The sequence below is a fragment of the Martes martes genome, assembly GCF_963455335.1.
Source record: "Martes martes genome assembly, chromosome: 11".
NCBI classification, from domain to species: Eukaryota; Metazoa; Chordata; class Mammalia; order Carnivora; family Mustelidae; genus Martes; species Martes martes.
The window spans coordinates 22,214,104-22,234,645 of record NC_137899.1 but is presented as its reverse complement, the minus strand read 5'-3'; the positions used below and the strand labels follow the sequence as shown (position 1 = coordinate 22,234,645).

The 20,542-nt window shown below is 49.7% G+C and overlaps 1 protein-coding gene across 6 annotated transcripts in view; it reads right to left on the bottom strand.

Annotated features, from left to right (window-relative positions):
• Positions 1–239: 239 nt before the first annotated feature.
• The window catches only part of SRPK2 (SRSF protein kinase 2), a gene marked incomplete at its 5' end in the record, with an annotated part of 240,730 nt that continues 220,427 nt past the window's right edge, over positions 240–20,542 (bottom strand). For 3 of the 6 annotated variants that reach the window (XM_080817911.1, XM_080817915.1, XM_080817913.1), the window contains 6 exons: positions 240–1,898; positions 12,076–12,168; positions 12,479–12,571; positions 13,200–13,269; positions 17,708–17,815; positions 17,928–18,028. In XM_080817911.1, coding sequence (XP_080674037.1) covers positions 1,714–1,898; positions 12,076–12,168; positions 12,479–12,571; positions 13,200–13,269; positions 17,708–17,815; positions 17,928–18,028 — 650 coding nt within the window. In that variant the 3' untranslated portion in view covers positions 240–1,713. Of the gene's footprint in view, positions 1,899–12,075; positions 12,169–12,478; positions 12,572–13,199; positions 13,270–17,707; positions 17,816–17,927; positions 18,036–20,542 lie in introns of those variants that run through there. The other 3 variants (XM_080817912.1, XM_080817914.1, XM_080817916.1) reach the window with 2 other exon arrangements.

Genomic DNA, 20,542 nt, shown 5'->3' with positions numbered 1-20,542 from the left:
ATGAAAAAGAATCACTGAAATCCTAGGTAGTGCATCTGTCCTACAGCAATTCTTCTAGGACCATTTTCTACTCTTAAAAAACAATGATTTCCTGTAATAAGGCTTAAGCATGTTCTATAGCTACCTTCCCTGCAATGGGAACGTGGGTACTTCTTTAGTTGGGGTCACGCTACACTAAAAGGAGAGCAAATGTTTGTTGATTCTATAGCTTCAAATATAGGCCAATGACCAAGGCAATGTCTGGAAAAAAAAAAACCAAAACACTTTAATTTTTAAGACAACTGCAAGCACCTCAAACAATGGATTATTATTACAACACTTGTTATCTTTTCACAATCTAGTTATTGCAAAGGCATATGGATAAATGTTAATGGACAGAGTCAAGAAAAATGAGGCACCTTAATGAATGTAAAATTTTTTAAAAACCTGACATTCAATCCATTGACTTCTAAAAGAGGCTAAATACACCTCCGTATTACATTCTAAAATTGTATTGCCTACTATGGTTTGTGTCCTGGATTCTACAACATTAAGGAAATGCATCAACAAAAATTGTGTGCAGCCTGCAAAGGGAAAATCGTTTTTTCAACCTCAGTGCATGGGAAGACAATGAAAAAGCTAGTGATGTCGTCGTAGCCACACAGCTAACCGCCTATGGAATGAGCGTGATCCCCGCGACCTCGCAGACGCCAGGCTCGTGCCCGCTGCACTGCTAACTGTGCATACCATACCTGGGTTTTGGACAAACACAAGCAAACTTCTCCGAAAAATATATATATATACATATATATTTTGTTTTTCTCATTCCACACACTGCACATGGTTTTGTCGTCCGATTTAATCTACGTAGAGTTTAACTTACAGTGTTTGGAGGAGGCAACACCACATGGTACCGGGCTATCACATTTTTAAAGGGAAATTGCTCTTTTTCCTTTAAAGTACTTTTAAAAATATGCAAAAATATGAATGGGAGTGCTAAAACTATAATACGTATTTTAGAATGAAAGCATGTCTTGCTTTAAAGTGCCATATAGGGAATGACATAACTCAGAGCCACTTTCTTTAAAATCCGATGTAAAAGGACTGTTATGGAATGAAAAGTCTGCCCCACTCCTGGGAGCAGTTCAAGTCCGCTACATGCAACTCAGGCTACAAAGCACTCAAGACTTGGTAGCTTTTCTGAAATTTGAGTCCCCATCCCATATTTAATGGAGATTAACATTTACAGGTGCATTTACATACACTATAGTACAGGAATGATGTCCCTTTGCTGGAAGATAAAATTGTACATTTCCTTGCTATTTCTTGGTTCCAACTTGATAATTTCTTAAGATTGTAAATTATATAGCACTCAGCTAAAATATTTCTTCATAAATAGTTACAAAACCTGCCAAAACACAAGGGGGAAAGTATTTTTCGTTCAAAAAAACTGACATTTGAATGTCACACAACACAAACAATGCTTCGAGACATGTTATTGTTTCCAGAAGAGAGTGGGTCAGTAAACTACTAAGCTGAAGACAAAAGACTACCCTTCCCCAGGATCACAGTGCACAAAAAGCAAAATGTCAAACAACAGTACCTCAAAGCAAAATAAAGGTCTGAGGATGAAGCCAGCTCACTTGTAATCCTGTTAAAGAATGAGAGTCACCGTTTAGGTCCAATGCACTGGAAAACATTTGCTAGCTCAGAATGCTCTACTTGTAGAATCTGCTAAGAATTCAACCAAGGATGCCGAAGGCATTCGCCAGCTGAGGCTCGTTTTTCTGGAACCATTTCTAACATGGGGATCAGGAAATCTGTAAACTGTGCAGCATCTTCGTGGGGCCAACCGTACTTTTCCACAAGGACGTCAAAGAGGCTCCAGGGCTTCAACTTGGTGATGTGCCGCAGTTCTCCTACAGGGAAGAAACAGGCAGGGTCAAGAAAGCTCCAGATGTGCATTTCCCATGGGTGGTCCAGCTGGGCGTGTGAGGAAGCAGACACCTACCTGCCCGACACTAAGCCACTAAGCCACAACGAACAAGCCAGCTTTCCCCCCCCCAGATGGTCGTCCTTCCAGGTCTACAAGGCTGTGTCATATTTCAAGTAAGTTTGGTGAATGCAAATAAGGGGTTCATCAAACAGGGAACGGTCCACTTGAATCAGTTCCAGTTTTTTTAAATGAGCAGAGGTGTCGAGTCCACCCGGAATGTTTTCTTTTCTTTCTTTTTTTTTTTTTTTTTGAGTTTATGTATGTATATATTTTTAGTCAACTCTACACCCAATGTGGGGCTCAAACTCACGACCCTGAGATCCTTGAGAGTCGCGTGCTCCTCCAGAGCCAGCGAGGGGTGTTCCCACCCAGAATGTTATCCTTAGCAAAGAACGACAAAGGCGCTACTCTCCCACCAATGTGGGATCTCTTGCAGTCTGTAAACAGGCTTAGAAAAAGCTTGAAGATACACACTATATAAACCCCTTGGACCATGACTTCTGCATGTGACCATGCAGAGAGAAGGGAGTCTCTCCCTCTAGAGCAGTGCAGTCAGAACTTTCTCTGGTGCATCTGGCAGAGATGCACTTTATCTCCCTGACAGGGCAGCTGCGAGCTGGAGGTGACCGCTGAGCCCTGAGCCCTGGTTATCAGTGCGACTGAGGAGCTGAAGTTCCCCTTTGTTTAAATTTCACCAGCTGCTAGCGGCTAGTGTAGCAAGCAACCCCGCCTTAGAGGCCGACCTGAATCAAATACCATTCCTTTCTACACATGTGCTCCAACATCTGAGAGAGCAGGACATCGGATCTTGAAGTTAGACCGTGCCAGTGTGCCAGCTGCACATACAAGGCGGAGGTTGCGAGCAGCCCCCACTGACAAGCTACAGGGACTGACGATCTGGTCGATGGTCGGACAACAGCCTTTGCCAGGATAGGAACAAAAGTTGTCACAAGTCAAACTACCGAAAGGTGAGGATCCCTTTCATGACGAAAACTCCCTTTTTCTTCCAGTTAGACATCTGCACAGGACACCCCACCCTGCCCCTGGAGAGGCCTCGGAAGCAGCTCCCACAGGTGAGGGAAGCACTCCCGGCGCCCACTCCCTGCACGGGCTAGGGCCTGGGCTCCTGTCCCCTCCACCTCCGCAGCCAGCTTGCACCTGAGCCACCAGGGATGCTCCTCACGGTGTGCATTACAAAGGTCTTTCCACCCCACACACCTGGCCTGGCTCACCAATTTATGCATCTCAACTTAGCCCACCCCCCCTTTCTTTCATCACAAAGATGATAAAAGCACGTTACAGAAAATCACAAAAACACAAGCAGAAATGACTATAATTCCACCCACAAGGATCTTTCCTTTTGGCCCACACGCTCTCTCAATGACACTCCTGGGAAACGGTATGTCTACAGAGCTGTAATCGGGCATGCACAGGATTCGGAACAACGTCCTCTGTCAGAGGATGGCGCGGAAAACACTCTGAGGACAAGGACAGAGGACAGATCTCAGCACGGGCACGAACTGTCGGTCGGTCTGTTTTCCGAGGGGGGGGGACCTGCCATCTGAGAGGAGAGGGCTCCCTCCTGTGGAAGGAAGACGGTGTCCCTGAGCACGGAGTCTGAGCCGCCACCCCAAGTTCACCCCCTTGCATCTGCAATCCCAGCTCCGGGGCTCCAGCACCCACCAGCCCATGCCGCCAATCACACTGCAAAATGAGAGGTACGTGCACAATGACAAGTGCTCACTAACAGGAGAACAGGGCTTAAAAAAACAACAAACCACGCTCCATTCGCTCGATGAATACTACTTAATACTTAATTACATGGCACAACGTTTGGTACTAAGAGAACAGAAGACTAGAAGAACATGATCACAAGAGTAATTTCCAGAGTCCCTAGAAAGGCAAAGCAGGTGCCCCCGAACTCCAGCTTCATTATGGGGTTTTACAGTGACTGTGGCTTTCAGCAGAGCCGGCCTAAGGAAACTAAGAAAGTTCACACACAACAAGCTAAAGGCAAGTTCTCTGGAAAGGGGAGAGAACTTCACTGACCTTCATCTCTTCTGACCCGGAACATGCCCCTGGCTTGCGAAAGGGTGCACCTGCTGAGATGCGTAGTTTGCCCAGAACAAGGAAGAAATGGCTTTCTGAGGGAGCCGGTTTCAAACTAAAATGCATCAAACTGGGACGCCTGGGTGGCTCAGTTGGTTAAGCGGCTGCCTTCGGCTCAGGTCATGATCCCAGTGTCCTGGGATCGAGTCCCACATCGGGCTCCTTGCTTGGCAGGGAGCCTGCTTCTCCCTCTGCCTCTGCCTACCACTCTGTCTGCCTGTGCTCGCTCTCTCTCTAACAAATAAATAAATTTTAAAAAATTAAAAAATAAATAAATAAAATGCATCAAATTAGGTACAATCTTCCATGGAAAGAAAGAAGCTTTACTGGAGATAGCCACCTTAAAATCTGCACAAGAACACTGATGAAGACAATACATTGCTGAAGACCAGGGCAATCTGTATTCATACCTAACTGGCTGTGAACTGACAGAGATTTCTAAAGAACAGACTAGAATATCTACCTTCCTTCCACCAGGTAATTCCACACAGAAAACTATGTGCAAAGAGGCTGTCAGGAAAACAGGAAACAGGAAATGTGCAGAACAGTCTTAGGCACCGATAGGTACTGACCACAGCACAACAGTGCAATCACAGAATACCGAACGGCCTCCCAAGGAGCAAACATGTGGCCACGCAGACAGCTGGAAAAACGTGCCAAGAAAAACACAGGACATAAACTCGCCTAGATTACGTGCACAAGTTAGTATGTTCAATTCAATATGAAACACAGTCTTCTAAACAGTTGATAAAGTATGATTTCACTCATACATGGAATTTAAGAAACAAAACAGATGAACACGGCAGAAAGGAAAAAAGAGAAAGAGGGAAACAAGCCATAACAGATTTTTTTTTTAAAAGATTTTATTTATTTGACAGAGAGAGAGAGAGAGCAAGAGCACAAGCAGGGGGAGCGGCAGGCGGGGGTGGGGGGAGAAGCAGGCTCCCCGCTGAGCAGGGAGCCTGAGGTGGGGCTCGATCCCAGGACCCTGGGATCCTGACTTGAGCTGAAGGCAGAGGCTTACCGACTGAGCCCCCCCCCCGGCAGCCGGCCCTAAGAGTCTCATGACAGACAGACAACAAACGGAGGGCATCTGAAAGGGAGGCGGGCGGAGGGATGGGGCGTGGGGACTGAGGAGGGCCCTTGTGCTGAGCACTGGGTGTTGTAAATAAGTGATCATCACTGAATTCTACTCCTGAAACCAATATTGCACCGTATGTTAAATAACTAGATGTTCAATACGAAGGGGAAAAAAAGGAAAGAAAACAATAGTTGATAAATGTTCCATAATAAACTCTAAGCCCCCAAGCCTATGCAGCTGCTGCCGGCAGGACAGCCTCACCTGCTGAGGAAGGACCTCGGGTCCACTCCGCAGCTCCAGCCCCGCGAATCACATGCGGGAAATGCAGCCAAGCCACTCCTACCACTTAGAATACAAAGTAAAATAGTAACACATGTAAGGGAGGGAAATAAGAGACCAAAATGAGGGGGGGAAAATTGAGACCACTTTTTCTTATTATACAAGTAGCTCCTGACAAGTCAACAAATTTTTACCTTGACAATTTTTTCTTGCCTAGGAGAATGTACCAAGGTATGTTTCATTCAAAGTTTGCAAATAATTAGACACTTAATAGTGCCAGTCTTTATTCTTTAAACTGAGCTTCCTTTCCTTCTTAAAGAATGCTGAGAATCACTGACTCTTTCCTCTGGAGCCCAGCAAGGCCAGATGGATGGCCCTGACCTCAGCAGCCCACCCCTGCCCCCCACCACCAAGTCAAGGCTTTGGGTCTGCAAATGTATTTGCCAATCCTAGATTATCAGAATGCTTTTTAATTTTTATTATTTTTATCTTATTTTTTATTTAGAGAGAGGAAGGTGCACACACATGTGCATGACAGGGTGGGGAGGAGCAGAGGGAGAGACAGAATCCGAAGCAGACTCCACACCCACCACAGAGCCCAAAGTGGGGCTCGACCTCATGACCCTGAGATCATGACTGAACTTGTAGCTCAGTCAGTTAAGCCTCTGACCCTTGATCTCAGTCAGCTCAAGTGTGGATCTCAGGGTGGTGATTTCAAACTCTGCACTGAGCTCTGCACTAGGCATGGAGCCTACTTTAAAAAAAAAAAAAAATCTCTGTAGAAAACAAAAGGATAATCTCCAGGACCCTGAAGTAGGCAATGGTTTCCTGAACAGACATGAAAAGTACAAGTAACACCGGGGTGATGGACACTGGGGAGGACATGTGCCGTAATGAGCTCCGGTGTTATATGAGACTGAGGGATCACAGACCAGGACCCCTGAAACAAATCATACATTATAATTTTAAAAAGTAAATTAAATAAATAATAATAAATAAATAAATAATAAAAAAGTAGAAGCAACAAAAACAAGTAACGTAGAAAGAAGTAACGAAGAAAACGTAAAAAGTTAGACTTGATCAAAATTAAAGTTTTATACTTCAACATCACACATGCGCATTCAAGAGAGATGAAAACACGTCCACCCAACAGCTGTACAATGCTCACGGCACCATTATGCCTAAGAGCCGAAGAGTGGAAACACGACCCACCCAGCCGTCAACAGACGAGTGGGCAAGCAGGCGCGTCTCTGCACACACACGAAGCCGGCAGTCCCAAAAGCAGCGGAGGGACCCCGAGTGCACAGACCGCAGGATCCCACCCACATGAGGTGACCGGCGGGGGGGCAGAGCACGGACCAGGGGCGGCCGGGCTGAGGGAGAATGCAGAGCAAGGGCTAACAGGCAGCAGCTTTCTCAGGGAGAGTGAAGACGGCTGCCTGACTCTGGAACGTGTCAGAAACTACTCAGCTGTACACCTGGAAATGCACAGGATGCAAGAGATCGCCTCTCGATAAAGCTGCTCTTTAAAAAAAGGGTACAAATCTTACAACAAAGTGACAACTGAAAGAATTCCAACACAGTTAATGCGCGTCCAAACATCCCCCCACTGGTTAGCAGCTCACAATGAGTGATGGGAGTACATGGGGTGAGCTGTGACTGAACCTGTTACAGCAATAATTTCATCACTTTTTTTGCATCAGATGCTTAAATTCAAATTGAAACGATTAAAACACGGATTCGGACCTATGGTCAGCTGTGGCCTGGGGTCTGTTCTTTTCCAAAGTGTCTGCTGTGTTCGGTGTCCTGAGTCGGCCTCTACGCGGTGGCATCATTGCTACAGCGCCCTCCCGTCTCACACCCCAACCCTGGGTGGGGGGCGCCTGGACGGTGCAGCCTTCCAAAAGTGCCCTGTGAGAGGGTGCGGGTTTGCTGCAGGGGCGTCCAGGCCGAGAGAACACAGTGCCACCTGCTTCTGGCTCACGAAGACCTCCAAAAACCAAGATGGAACAGGGCTCAGGTTTCTGAGTGTACGAAGCCCTCAGGGTGCCCCCTCCGCACCAGGCTGTAAAAAGACACAGTGAGCCTCGGATCGTGCCGAGAACCTCACCGCTCAGAGCTCATGTTTGAAGTCTGACTGTCGCGGAAGTCGTCCACAGTTAAGTGTCAGACTCACTGGCGTGAGGAGCCTTTTCTAGGTGCCTGCACCGCGCCCAGCTCCTGTGGAGATGAGTCCCTAGTGTGGCCCCCCGCGCTGTCACCTGGCTGCCACCCTGCAGCCAGCACACCCTGCCCAGCCACAGTGGCCCCACGCTTCCCAGAAATCAGGCCATCTGGTGATCTAGGGTGATTCTGGGCAGCATCACAACCGTTCCAACAGCTTCCATCTCAAACCGAGAACAAAGAACACGGAACAGAGCGTCTCGTTTACAGAGCTCCCCGCAGCGCCCAGTCCGTCCAGGGCCGCGCTGCAACCCCGCAGCCACAGCCCGGGACATGGGAGGGCGGGACACTGCCAATACTCCGGACACGCAGGTTTCATGCATGCCCTGAAGTCTCCAGTAGGAATTCAAGGTCTCTGGTCCCACACACAGATCATCCTACTCATTCCAGCACACTTGATGGACTTACCTAGAATCAAAGCGATTTAAAAAAAAAGTCAACTCCTTTGATACTTCCATTCTCAACACAGTGACCTTTACTGAAACAATGGCGGCAGCCGCTTCAACCCACAGGGAGGTGGGCTCCCGCCGGCACTGTCTGTGCCACCACCACTTGAGCGCCGGGGCTCTTCTGGAGAACGGCTCACTTCTGAGGCCATGTCAGCCTGCTCTAGCCACCATCACAAAGTACAACCGAGTGGCTTATAAATCAACATTACTTTCTTGCCCACGGTCCTGGAGGCTGGTAGTCCAGGAGCGGCCGCCAGCCACACTGGCTTCTGCTGCGGGCCCTCTCTGGGTCACGGGCTCCTCGTGTCCTCATGGGGCACACGAGGCAAGGGAGCCGGCTGGGGTCTCCTCCCCAAGGGCACTAGTCCCACCCATGAGGGCTCCGCCCTCATGACCTTCTGTACTTTCCCAAGGCCCTACCTCTTAATACCACCATATTGGGGGGTTAGGATTCCCATATATGAATTTGCGGGGGGGGGGCACCTTCAGACTGTAACAGGACAGGACAGGGACAGAATTCACAGAGATGCTTGTTTCTCTTGGGGCACATCTCCACACACTGATCAAAATGATTTTTATGAGCAATCTTTGGTGGCTAATGTCCGCATCGGAAGGAATAGCTTGCTGGTTATTAAACCCTAACAGGGTGAGAACAGGAACTACATCCTTTGCCAAAAAATCCAGCTCCTTTTAAAAATTCCTGGCCAAGAAATAACTCAAACACGAAACAACCATTTTACCCAGAATAACTAAGATGTCACTTAGTGGCACTTGATCTCTAGCCCGAACACACAGCCTCCCTCCTCCCCGGCCTCCCAGTGGGGAGGAGATCTGCTTCCACCCAGGAGCACGGAGAGCACAAAAATGTGGTGCTGGTCGCTCCCTCTCAACCACTGGCTATCTTCCAAGGTGACTTCAGCAAATTAGTAAGTATTCGGTTTTGCTTTTATCAGTTCTGGTACAAAGGTGTTTTTTAAAAAATTCTTTAATGGATATACTGAAGATCTCATTACTTCCAAAACGTATATTCACACACATTACCAAAGCCCACCTTTAATGTAGCATCGTCCTAGGGCACACGGTGAAATTATTTTCACAACAGGCCCTCATTCATCATCGTACTAGTTCTGTGACTTTTAACAACCCTAAGTCCCTTCTTGTCTCCAGTTATTATAACTCAAAAGTGATCAGGACCAAAGCCCCAACTCCCAGTCATTTTAGAGGATGTCTTGCCTAGTCACAAACGCTCCCTTATATCCAAATGAAGGAGAAAAGTAACAACAGGTCACACTGTTTTCGGTCTAGATTTACCAAGGATGCCAAACAACTCTGCTCTGCAGCTCAACAAGCCCCTCAAACCTGCCCCACGCACGTGAGTCCCAAAGCACACGCGTGACCACGACCTGCCGCTCCAGCAGCACGGTCCTGTGCTAGCACTCGGGCTCCCACGGGGCAGCGGGTCATGAATGCACACAGACCACGCCGAGTCCCAGGACCGGCAGCGGTGCTGACAGGGAGGCCAGTGTGAACAGCGCCTGCCAGCACCAAGGGCTATGGGACAGGCAGCTCTGAGCTGAGACCCGCCGGCGACCCGGCATCGGTTCACCATGCATCACTCATCAGCCTCTCCTATAAAGACAGCACCTGCCAGCTGGGCGGAGGCGAGGCTTCTGGGCCCTGTGCCGGGTCTGGGCTCGTCCTCAGCAGGAGCGTCCCTGGTGGTCTGCGGCCCCGGCAAAGCATGAGGACACGAGAGGCTCAGGGGAGCTGCCTCCAGGAACAAGTCTGAGCACATGACCTCAAATAACTCCCACAACTTCACTCTCTCACCATGCAGGTCCCCTGCCTGTGTCCCTGTTCCTCTTCCTCCCCAGGGACAATGCACTGAGGGAGCTGCAGAGCCCAGGTGTTGCAAGCGGCTCCTCGCTGTGGAGCAAAGGCAGCAGCAGCACAGTTAAAGGAACTATCCCCGCGTGCCCTTCTCAGCTGTCCCCCCCACAGTCTGAAGCCGGAACCTGCTCACGTACCCGTGGCAGACCCTGCTTGGCTGAAGGGGCAGGTGCTGTGGTCCAGTGCTGTGCAGTGCCTGTCCCCTCCCCCAGAACATCAGCAGGTCAGTAATGTCCCCTCTTTCAGGACAGACTAGTCTGGTAAGCTCTGTGCCATCCTCCCCTCCAACCCCCCACCTGACAATGGTGACAGCTGTGGCTGGAGGCTCGCTGCAAGTCATCTGCCAGCCACATCCTCCTGCCATCTCTCCAGGCTCTGAAAACATTCTCCAGTGTGGAAGAGGGGATCTGCCTGATTAAAACAGAGTTCCTCAAGTCACACGGAATCCCAAGCCACAATCATCTGGAGCTTTCCCTCGCTTCAACCATTTTCAAGTAACATTTTCTGAAAGTTTCCTGTGGAAACTTGGTCCACTCTCCCAGGAAAACCACTGTCTAGAAGTTCACCCTGTTTAGAGTGTTCTCTTGTTTCCAGTCTTGCCTTAGTGGACATGGCACGAGCTACTAGAGTGCCACGCACTGCACAGATACCTCTTACATTTCTTTGTAACAACCACATGGAGGGGACCTGAAGATGAGACACGCCCAGCCTCACAGCACACTCACACCCCAGCTGTCGCCGAACATGGTTCAGTGGCAAAGCCATTCTGCTGCCCTCAAGCCTCCCGGGGCCCCCGTGTGAGGGGAACCACGGAGCTTGCTCATGGGACCCAAATGCAAAGACCACATAGATTCTGGGAACCAAAATTAATACAGGCTGTCTAAAGAACAGTTCTCCCTGACAATCTTTTCTCCTGTGATAAGCCTTTAACAGGTAATAAGAGAGTAACTGCATCAGTTACATATACTTCAGAGGCTGCCCCCCAGGTGATCCCAGAACAGCTGGGAGTCGGGGTCGCTGTGCTCAGAGTAAGTGGCTCAGGAAATCGCCAGCTTTGGCACCGTCAGTTCTCAAATCTCCATGCATTTCACAAGAATATGTAGAGGATGAAATGAGGGCTGATTAGGTCACCATCACCAAAGGGTATAAAAAAGGATTATTCCTCTAAAAGAGTAACTTATCTATCTCATAGGAAAATACAAAGTCTGAATCAGTCCTCTAAATCTGGCTAAAGCAGAGAGGAACAGAGTACCAAGGACTTTCAGAAATTTCTAGAAACTCCATGTCCTGCTCAAACCAACTTTAAAAGTTATTTTTTAAAGGGTGCTGCAGCCCTCACTGCCCACCCCACCACCCGCAAAAAAATCCAAGCTGGAAAAATATGAAGAGGACCCACATGCTCACACAAAGGAACATGGCAATGGGAAGGGGTCCTTCAAAAATGAATTCCTGGGGCTTTGGGGTATTTTAAAAACCTGATCACTAATTAAAGACTACATGAGGCAAAGAAACATCTATTCAGGGTCACATCAAGGGAAGATCAACAGAGCTTATCAAAGTAAATCAGCTACAACACAGTGTAATAATGCAACGAGAGAACAAAACTTGATTTCTCCGAGTTTGGGGCACAGGGTTTTCACAGGCCCACAGCCACTCCTCAGTGGCTAAAACAGACCCAAGACGACATGGACAGACACTCGCTAAGTCCAGCCCCGTGGCTGCCTCCACTCCATGGCAGAAACACTGGGGCTCCAAGAACAGAGAAGAGGAAAGTTAAGTCCAGCCAGCTTAAACTTCAACTCCTTTTTCCAAACCCACAAATATACACATGGACTCAGACTGGGACAGGGAGGTGGGAAGGAGACCAAGGGTTTCAGGAAGGTTGTGCTCTTACAAAATCCGTACTCCACAGATACGAGACGGCTCGAGCTTATGTCTTGAGAGCTTTCTTCAGCAGAATCCCCAGCTGTAAAGGTCCGGGTTTTTCTCCACCGCCCAAATGGAAACGCACAAGTTCTCCTTTTGGGAGAGGATTATGCTGGAAATTAGCGTTGCATAAATACCGTTACCTTTTCTGGTGAAAAACTCCTTGGAATATTTCCCCAACATAGCGTATTTTCGAGGGACTTTCCCCAGCAGTTCAATGATCAATGCTATGTGATCTGCATTGGGAAACATTGCCAGCAAAACAGAAACACACGACAGTTTAATCAGTACACTGCATGCGGACACTGCTACCGCCCGCGCAGACAGAAACAGAGCGCCACCTGGTAATGCGAGCACGGATACGCGGGGCGACCACAGCCCAGGGCGAGTGCAGTCTGCCCTCTCAACTTTTAAATCAGCAGAGGAATTTGGCTAGGTTGCTTTTTGAATTTAGGAGACAGGTCTGTCACCGTTAATGCTACGATCAGCAGCTGCTGTCCCGTTTCTGTCTGCATCATGGCGCTTTTCAAAAAGATGAGGTACTACCTCTGCGATTGAAGAATTCCCGAGAATATTTTCCAGACAGAGCAAAGTGCCTTGGGATACTGCCTAGCAGCTCTATGATGTGGGCTATGTGGTCTATGGAGGAGAGAAAAAAAAGGATACGGGAATGGGAGGGGCAGAGGGAAGGATGGGATAAAAGAAGAGGGGAAAAAATTGAAATTAGTAAAAAATCCAAAATAGATTCAAATCAACAATGTCTGCGCACATCCATGCAGAGGCTCCTGGGGCTGGCGGGCCTCAGGCACCGTCTGGAGCATTAACGGTGACTGGCCCCAGCTCACCCCCAGGCCACCCCAGCATTGCAAGCAAATAAGCATGGAGATGGTCAGGTTTACAGATGGAAATCAAGCCAGAATTTCCCGGTTTTCAACTCAGCTCCCCAAGAGGACAGAGAAATGGGCAGCAGACTGGTGGACACAAGGACCACAGAGAGGCTCTGCGGTTCCCACAGCCTGTCCTCTCCTGGCCACTGGGCACCAGGCCCGGGGCAAGCAGGAGGCCAGGCGGGCTCGGGCCAAGGGCTCTCCACAGAGCTGCACATCCACTGTGCCCAAGGGGGCTTCAAGCTCAAGGAAAAGTGACTGAATTGGGTGTTTGAAAACCGGAACACAGCTCTCTTTCAGTATAGAAACACATTACTCTCCAGAAGCTCGGGTCTCTCAGGAGACCCCGCCTGAGACACGCGGCAGGCAGCGATACTCACCTTCATCTCTGGAGTAGTCTTCCCCAGAATGCGGTTCAAACAGATAATCTCCCGTTGCCAGCTCAAATGCCTAGGACACAACAGATGACATGCTAAGCACTCCGTGAAGCGGCCCCCAAGGCAGCAACTTTTTCTCCTTGTAAATGAGACCTACATTTTATGAGGATCTGATCAAACCAAAGGGCCTTCTAAAAGAGCTCAACACCAACTTGTTTCTTCCCTTGAAAAAGTACAAGGAAGTTTCAGAAATACTCTTCCATTTCCTCTCCTGGAGGGTGTCAAGTCTACGTCCTCCCCTCATCCTGCAAGAAGCACATCAGCCAGGTCTGCCGGGGACTGCACCCCCCTCTGAATGGCAGGACCGGACTCGATTCAGGACCAGGGCTGACTCATGCCTGCCCTCCGCCCACAGGCTTGCCCAGCCCCTGGCGAGCAGGTGAAGCAAAGACCCTCATGTCTTGGTAACCAAGAGCTATTCCCAGCGTCTCATCATTTCTTTCACTTCTGACTCAACCAAGGGAAAACCCAGAGCCACAAAGAAGGCTCTGTGGCTCCTGCTCTGTGCCCTGGGCCGGGAGGACCCCGGGGGTAGAGGGCAGGGAGAGCTGGCCTGCCTCCTGGGTTGCCACTACCTGCCCCCAAGCCTGCTGGCTGGCAGGGGAGGTCACGTGTTTCCGTTTCTGGCAGGCAGTCTCCCCCTGTCCTCAAAAAAACCCTCAGGACCACGAGTTTCATCTGCTAACGGTATATAAAGATGGCAACTGCTGCTGCTGTGCGGATCCAATACCATGTTCTTAAAATCTTTTTTTAAAAAAGAAAAGGCTCAATCCTATTTTTGGTTTTTGTACACTTCTATTCTGTATTAGATCTTGCTGTTCTGAAAGGCACTCAGGAGCCCTGCCCTCCCGCATCCCCCATCTCCTCCCCAGGCCCCGACCAGGGTGCAGGGCAGGGCCTCCACCACGGCCTGCCACAAACCAAGGGTGGGCATAGGTGGGCCATGACCAGACCGCCTTTTTTTTTTTTTTAAAGGAAAGGGGGGAAAAGGGGTGACAAGATGGTCGTCAACTACCCCGTGAGAGCACCAGTTCATGAACTCAGAATCCCGCAGGACCTGGACACACCCAGTGTCAGGTCACGCAAGTGTGGCAGAGCCGCAGAAGGTCCTCACCTGGGGCCTCTCCCCTCCACCCAATGAACAAGAAATACCTATTGCAGATCAGGGCACAAAACCTCACATGTGGCCACGAATGCAAAGGAACAGTCGGATCTCATGGTAAATGGCCAGCAGAGTCTTCCTCGCCTGGGACAAGCCATGAGGAAGAGGGGAGACCATGAGGAAGTCGCTGCAGGAGCCCCGAGGATGGTGCCAGGGCTGCTCCTGACCCCGCCCTTGAGCCCTTGCTCACTCTTCTAGTTTGTTTTCAAGAACATTTCAATCGGGCAGAGTCTACTTCTTACAACCCAACACAAAGATATTAATTGAGTTATTCCTTGAAAGATGACCGTTCTGATTAGCACCCACGTTATTTCCAGTGAAACTCTCAAGTCAAAGAAGCCCACAAAGAAAGGATTTAAAAGAAAAAAAGGAAGAGGAGAGGTAAGCTGGAGGCTGTCTTGTCGTGTTATCTGGTCCTAGTTCTCTGAAGAGGGATGAGATTTTCTTAACAAAAAGGACCTGTTCAACAGGGCAGAGGCAGGTATCATTGGGAAACCTCGGCCGCCGTGCTTTCTGGTTGGCTTCCGTGGCGGTAGCCACGAAACTGTGGAAGATGATTGCCTTCCACTCACCAAATCCCTCCAATACAACTTTTACTGTTACTAGTTCAATACTCGGGAACTGTGACCACTTTCCTCCTTACCTGACCAGATCCCCTATCAGGACGGCCCCCACACCAAACTCTGTTCTCAGGTTCTGGGAAGAGCGCACACTTCTTTCTTGGATGCCCTTCCACACCACTCTAAATCAATAAGGTCGCCTCTTCTTTCTGAGATGTGACCAGTGCTGAGGAAGCCGGGTGACGTCTGTCAGACTGGCTTTTCCTACTTCTAGGGCACTCACTGGGGCCCCCTGCAGAGCCCGAGGAAGTGCCCTCTCCTGGGGCTCTGACACAAGTCCAGAGCACTCCACGCCTTGGCCCGCACGGAACTTTTACATCACATCCGCTTCCATCTGGAGGGGTCCCAGAAGTCCAAAAAAAGACAAGAGGATCAACAAGTGGCATATTTCAGTTACTCTGCCTCATTCTGTTGCCCTCCGTCCTGACAACAGCGCAGGCACTCATCACGGAGATCGAGCACCAGCTGCTCGCGGGTGCTCTCAAGTCCACCAGGGCGTGTGCGAGACTGAGCGCCATGATGCCATGAAAGGACCGCACGCCGCACCCCCCACCAGGCTGGAGCTCCAGTACAGCGTCGGATCATGACTTTAATATACTATCGTACTTCCAAACTTCAACACAAGCAAGGACTGGGAAAAACTGCCTTGTGTTTACAGGTTCTCTAGGAAGAACAAAAGGGACCTCTCAGCCTCGCCCTCCAGGATGGAAGGTGGGGGTGGGGAACAAGGCTTGCCCCCTTCCAGAAAGAAAAAAGAAAAAAGGAAAAAAAAAATCACCCTGGTGACAACCAACTGAATTAAAAACTTTAAAAAACCCTCCAAATAGCCCTTGAAGCCCTGAGGGAGTTTACACCTACTCTGGGGGAGGGGAGGCAGGAGAAAGGAGACAGGCTGCTACTTCTGTGCCACTGTTTACAAGAGCAGAAGTGGCCAGGATGCGGATACCGTGTGAGGGGGACAAGTCCGGACTCATGGAAGACAAGACAGACAACGGGTATAGAAGTATTCTGACAGCCCCACCATTATTCTCCTACCTCTGCAATCCTGTCCTATTTTTCTGGTTATATCACCAAAATTTAACACCCCAAATTAGAAGCACAGGATCTCAGAGTTGAAAGAGCCCTCAGGATCTAATTCAGGGCAGCCTGGTATGGTCCCTTCTGTGCTGCTGGGGACATGTAAGGCTTGACCTCACCACATCCCGAAATGGAACATTTCTCTCCTTCCTACTGACCTTGGCTCCTGCCGCCTCCAGCCCCCGCCCCCACCCCCCGCACTCCGGAGTGCCGATCCTCCCTCCCTGTCCCTCTCTGCACAGCAGTCTCCAAATTCAAAGCAGCCATCACAGGCTCACCAAGTCTTTTCACCATTCTTTTCCACACCTAGCACAGCAAAGACCTAAGTTCTGATACTCGCTGAAAAACTTAGTTTTAAAAATTATTATCTGGCATGATTTGTCAGAGCGAAGTGGGAACAGAAAGGCATAGCTGCGCTGGTGGCACAGTGGTCAGTGCGGCCGCCTTCCAGAAAGGCACAGGTTCCAACATACTGCCTGAGATCTTCGTAGCTTTACACAAACATCTACTTTTTTTCATATCGTCATATCGGCTAGCACCACGCTTTTTACGGTAGCATCGGAGGGCTGCCGGCACGGCCAACTCTGAAGAACTGTTAATCTCTGAGTAACAATGACATTCACTCCTCATTGCTTTTTATTAAGAAGACAAGTGCCAAGTTTCATACACAAAGCCTCTTGTGTTACATATATCAGAGAATTTAGAGGAAAAAAATGAAGTTCAAGAAAAACATGAAATAGCAACCCAAGCCCCCCCCCCCCACCCCCACGCCCGGGCTGGGAAACAGGGTCAAGAAAGAGGAACCGACACTGGCTTATGGATGAGGACCCACTCATGCTCATCAAGTCACAGGTCAGCAGTAAGTGTGAAAAAGGCCCCGCTGAGGGCCTGGGGCGCAGTGTGGATACAAGCAATCTCACGATGCAGCCAAGAAATGAAGACACACGGGGGAAAGAAGAGGCGTCCTGAGGCCCTGATGAGACGCCGTCATGTTCTCCCTGGGGACAGACTCAAAGGGGATTGTGCAGCTGCTGTGTCTGGAAGTCAGTGGACAGCCTACAGCAATAAGCCAGAATATTCTCTAGATTTTGCCTTACAAAAGAGAGACACTCCACACTGGCATAAAGGGAAATCCTTTCCTTTGTGGTAAGGACAAGGTCTGCCAGAGGTCACCAAGAAGGGTTCCTGCCTTTCGACCTCAATCTTCCCCTCAGACACCACTGCCTCCTCGTCCTCCACAGCATGAGTGAAGGGCAAACCTGCAGACGGCCTACAAGCTTTCAGAAACCAGGAGGAATTACTTGAAGTGATTTTGTCTCCAGAGCAGAGGGTGTGATTCTCGGGGCGGTGGCCTGAAGAGGGCCTTGACCAGAGACTGTCTATCTTAAGACTAAATCAGAGATATCCAACCCCCGTACACGCCTGAGAAGAACTCAACTGTTCCAATTCTCAACAACTCAAGGCAGCACGCATGCCCTCACCCATCCCACGGTCAGGAAAATGCACGCCATAAGCCGCGGTGGGACTGTCCCATCATGAGCATTAAGGGGATGAGCCTTTGCACAGAAGAGAGTGGCCGAGGCCGTCCTTACCATACATGCTGTGCTCCAGATGTCAGCAGGCGTACTGTAACCTGCCCCTATTAAAACCTCTATGGATCTGTACTGACGCGTCTGGATGTCTTCTGTGAAGTGTTTATGCTGCAAGGGAACACACTGCATTACCAGGGAGGAAAACAGGTGTTAAGAGCAGAAAGTGTCTTCTAATATATGATAACGAGCAAAATGTTCTAGAAAGAAAACTCTTACTTACCACCCAACAAGCATTTCCCAGGTCGGCAATTTTAACTCTAATTTTCTCTGCGTTCCGCGGATCCAGGGGATTCACCAACAAGTCGGCCGCCCGGGTTTTTGCTGGCATGAGCAAACAGCAGGACAGTTAGTGTTGGGACACGGGGTCTGCATGTATGCACACGGTGCTTGCCGGCCACAGTCTCCTTTTCTAGACAACTGATGGGATGATCACTTAGGCCTGGAACTCTGTAAGTTGAACTCAACAGAATTTTAAATTCTTGGTCTCCATTCCTGGAAGATAGTTCATAAAAGAGAGCACACTGTGCTGCCCAGACACCTCCCTGCTCTGGCCTTGTCCTTTCTCCTTATATCCTGGCTTCCTGCACCTCTAGGTTGACCCTACTCGGCTCCCTTTCACGTCTTTCTAGCCTCTCCTCACTGCAGCAGAGCCCACAGCGGACCACATCAAGTCCACCGCATGTCATCACATGAAACCTGAAGGTAGTGAAGACAAGACACGTCCTGAGGTCCGATCCCCCTGTAAGTGACACATGTCCACCTGGTAACCACCTCACCTGCCTCTCCTTCCGCTTGGGCTGAGCACACAAGACCTCAAAGTTTAGGTGATGGCTGATTCACAAATACAGATGAAAGGCCACGACTAATCAGCTTGGGTTTAGCCCAGATTTAAACCCAGGGTGAACCGGAGAGAAGCTCGATGGCAGACACAGGGTCACCAGGCTTCCTAGCCCTCCTGGGCCAGAAAAGCTTCTCAGACAAGTCCAGACCATGCCTATCTCAAGCACAGTTAACCAGGGACAACTGACAAAGGAAAGCCACTTGGAGGGGCCCAGACAGAAAACCCTGAAGTGAGTAAGCATCTTCAAACCTCCCACTGACCAAAAGCTTGGATTTCTAGAAGGGATGAGTTATGACCATGGCTCTTATTTCCTGTAGAAGTCATTCTGAAATGGTATTTACAGACTAAACCGAAAAGTCCGCTCAACGCTGAACATTAAATACCCCTACGTTCGCTCAAAGCTGGGCACTGCTAAAGCACACACAGCCTCCTTCGGGGACACCTGTGCCACGGAACCCTGGGCTCAAGGGTGCTCTGACTCCTGGGCATTCCCACACGAGGCCACCACGCTCACCTGTTAGCAGCACAGCAAGTAAGCAAGGCAGCCAGGAGCTGGGGCACCCACAGAGCTCCACAACATCTTAACCCTCAAGACCCACTCCTCAGGCCTATGGGTCAACGTGGACAAGACAGGCTCACGTGTTCCCTTTTTGCCATCTGCCCTATAACCACTTTCTTCTAAGGATGCGGGTGCGCTGTGGGCTTCACCAAAGGCAGTCTGAGCTGGCAGAACAAACAGGAATTCATAAAGGAAGAGAAGGAAAGCAGCAGAGACCCACATGAGGAGCAAAATGTTTATGGTGACTGGGGGGCAGGCAGAGAACAAAGCTCCAGGAGAAACATCAACACGCTGACCCAACGGAGAGGGGGCCGCACTAGAAATGGTCAGACGAATCCCGCATGTCACTCAGTCAAGGAGAGCCAGCAGGCAAGAGCATGGAAGCCAAAGTCTGCAGAACTGGGCGCCAGGGGTTAGGGCACTGATCTCGCGAAGTCTGCAGAACAGGATTCAAATCGAAGTTTCAACACCAACAAGTTATAAGACTCTGGCACGTGACTCAAATTCTTTGAGGCTCAGTGCTCCAGAAAGAGGAGGAAGGGGCCTTGCTACCCCCACCCAAACCAATCAATCAGCATAGGAAGCCAAACCACCCTTCCCCCAAATCCCAGGCAGAGGCTTCCACCGGCCAGAACCAAAGCCCCACTAGCAGAGAGCAGAGGAGAAGCGAAACAATTCCGATCGACGGTCTAAAGAAGAAGGGGGTGAAGCTCCAGTTCCCACGAGCCCAGAGTAAGTTGGAGCCCTAGGGTCCTCGTGGGGAAGGAGGGGTGTATGACCACCACCCGTTCCCAGGCATTTATAAAGATGTCTCCCCGGACCTACATCATTCAAGTAAGTTAGAGGAAATGCACTGTAAAAAACACAGCATCGCACATGTTCAATACAGTTTCTTTGCATTTAACCCCTCTCATTTATGATCACAGACAAAGTCTCTTTGGTGACAGGTGGTTATCCTCCTGGTTCAGGTAGGTCAGCAGGGAGCCTGCTCACAATGCCTTCCAAGTAAGAGGGAATTCATTTCAGAACTTTAACTGGTGAAGAACACAAAGCAGGCTTTTAAAGGAGAATCAGCTTGGATTTCTGACTTCCTTCTCTCAGTGTGATGATTCCCCAGGCCAGGGTACTTGACTGCAACCCTCAACAAAGCCCATTTAAACACAGGGACGCTCGTGCCTGCTGTGTCCTCATACCAACTTCGCTTAGCCTGGGAACCAGCCGGCGCCTCTGACTATGTCATCACTGCAGTGGCCTCCCACAGCCCTTCCGTGTTCTCTGCCTCTGCCAGGAGGGGATGAAAAGTGGGAAGAGAGAGGTGGGAGAGGTCATTTCAGGAAGGACTGGAGCTCTCAAATCCTCTCCGATGACCTGGTATCTGAGGGACGCTGTTCATTCCACGTGAAGCCATCTTAGAAATGAGTAAGATGGCAGCGTG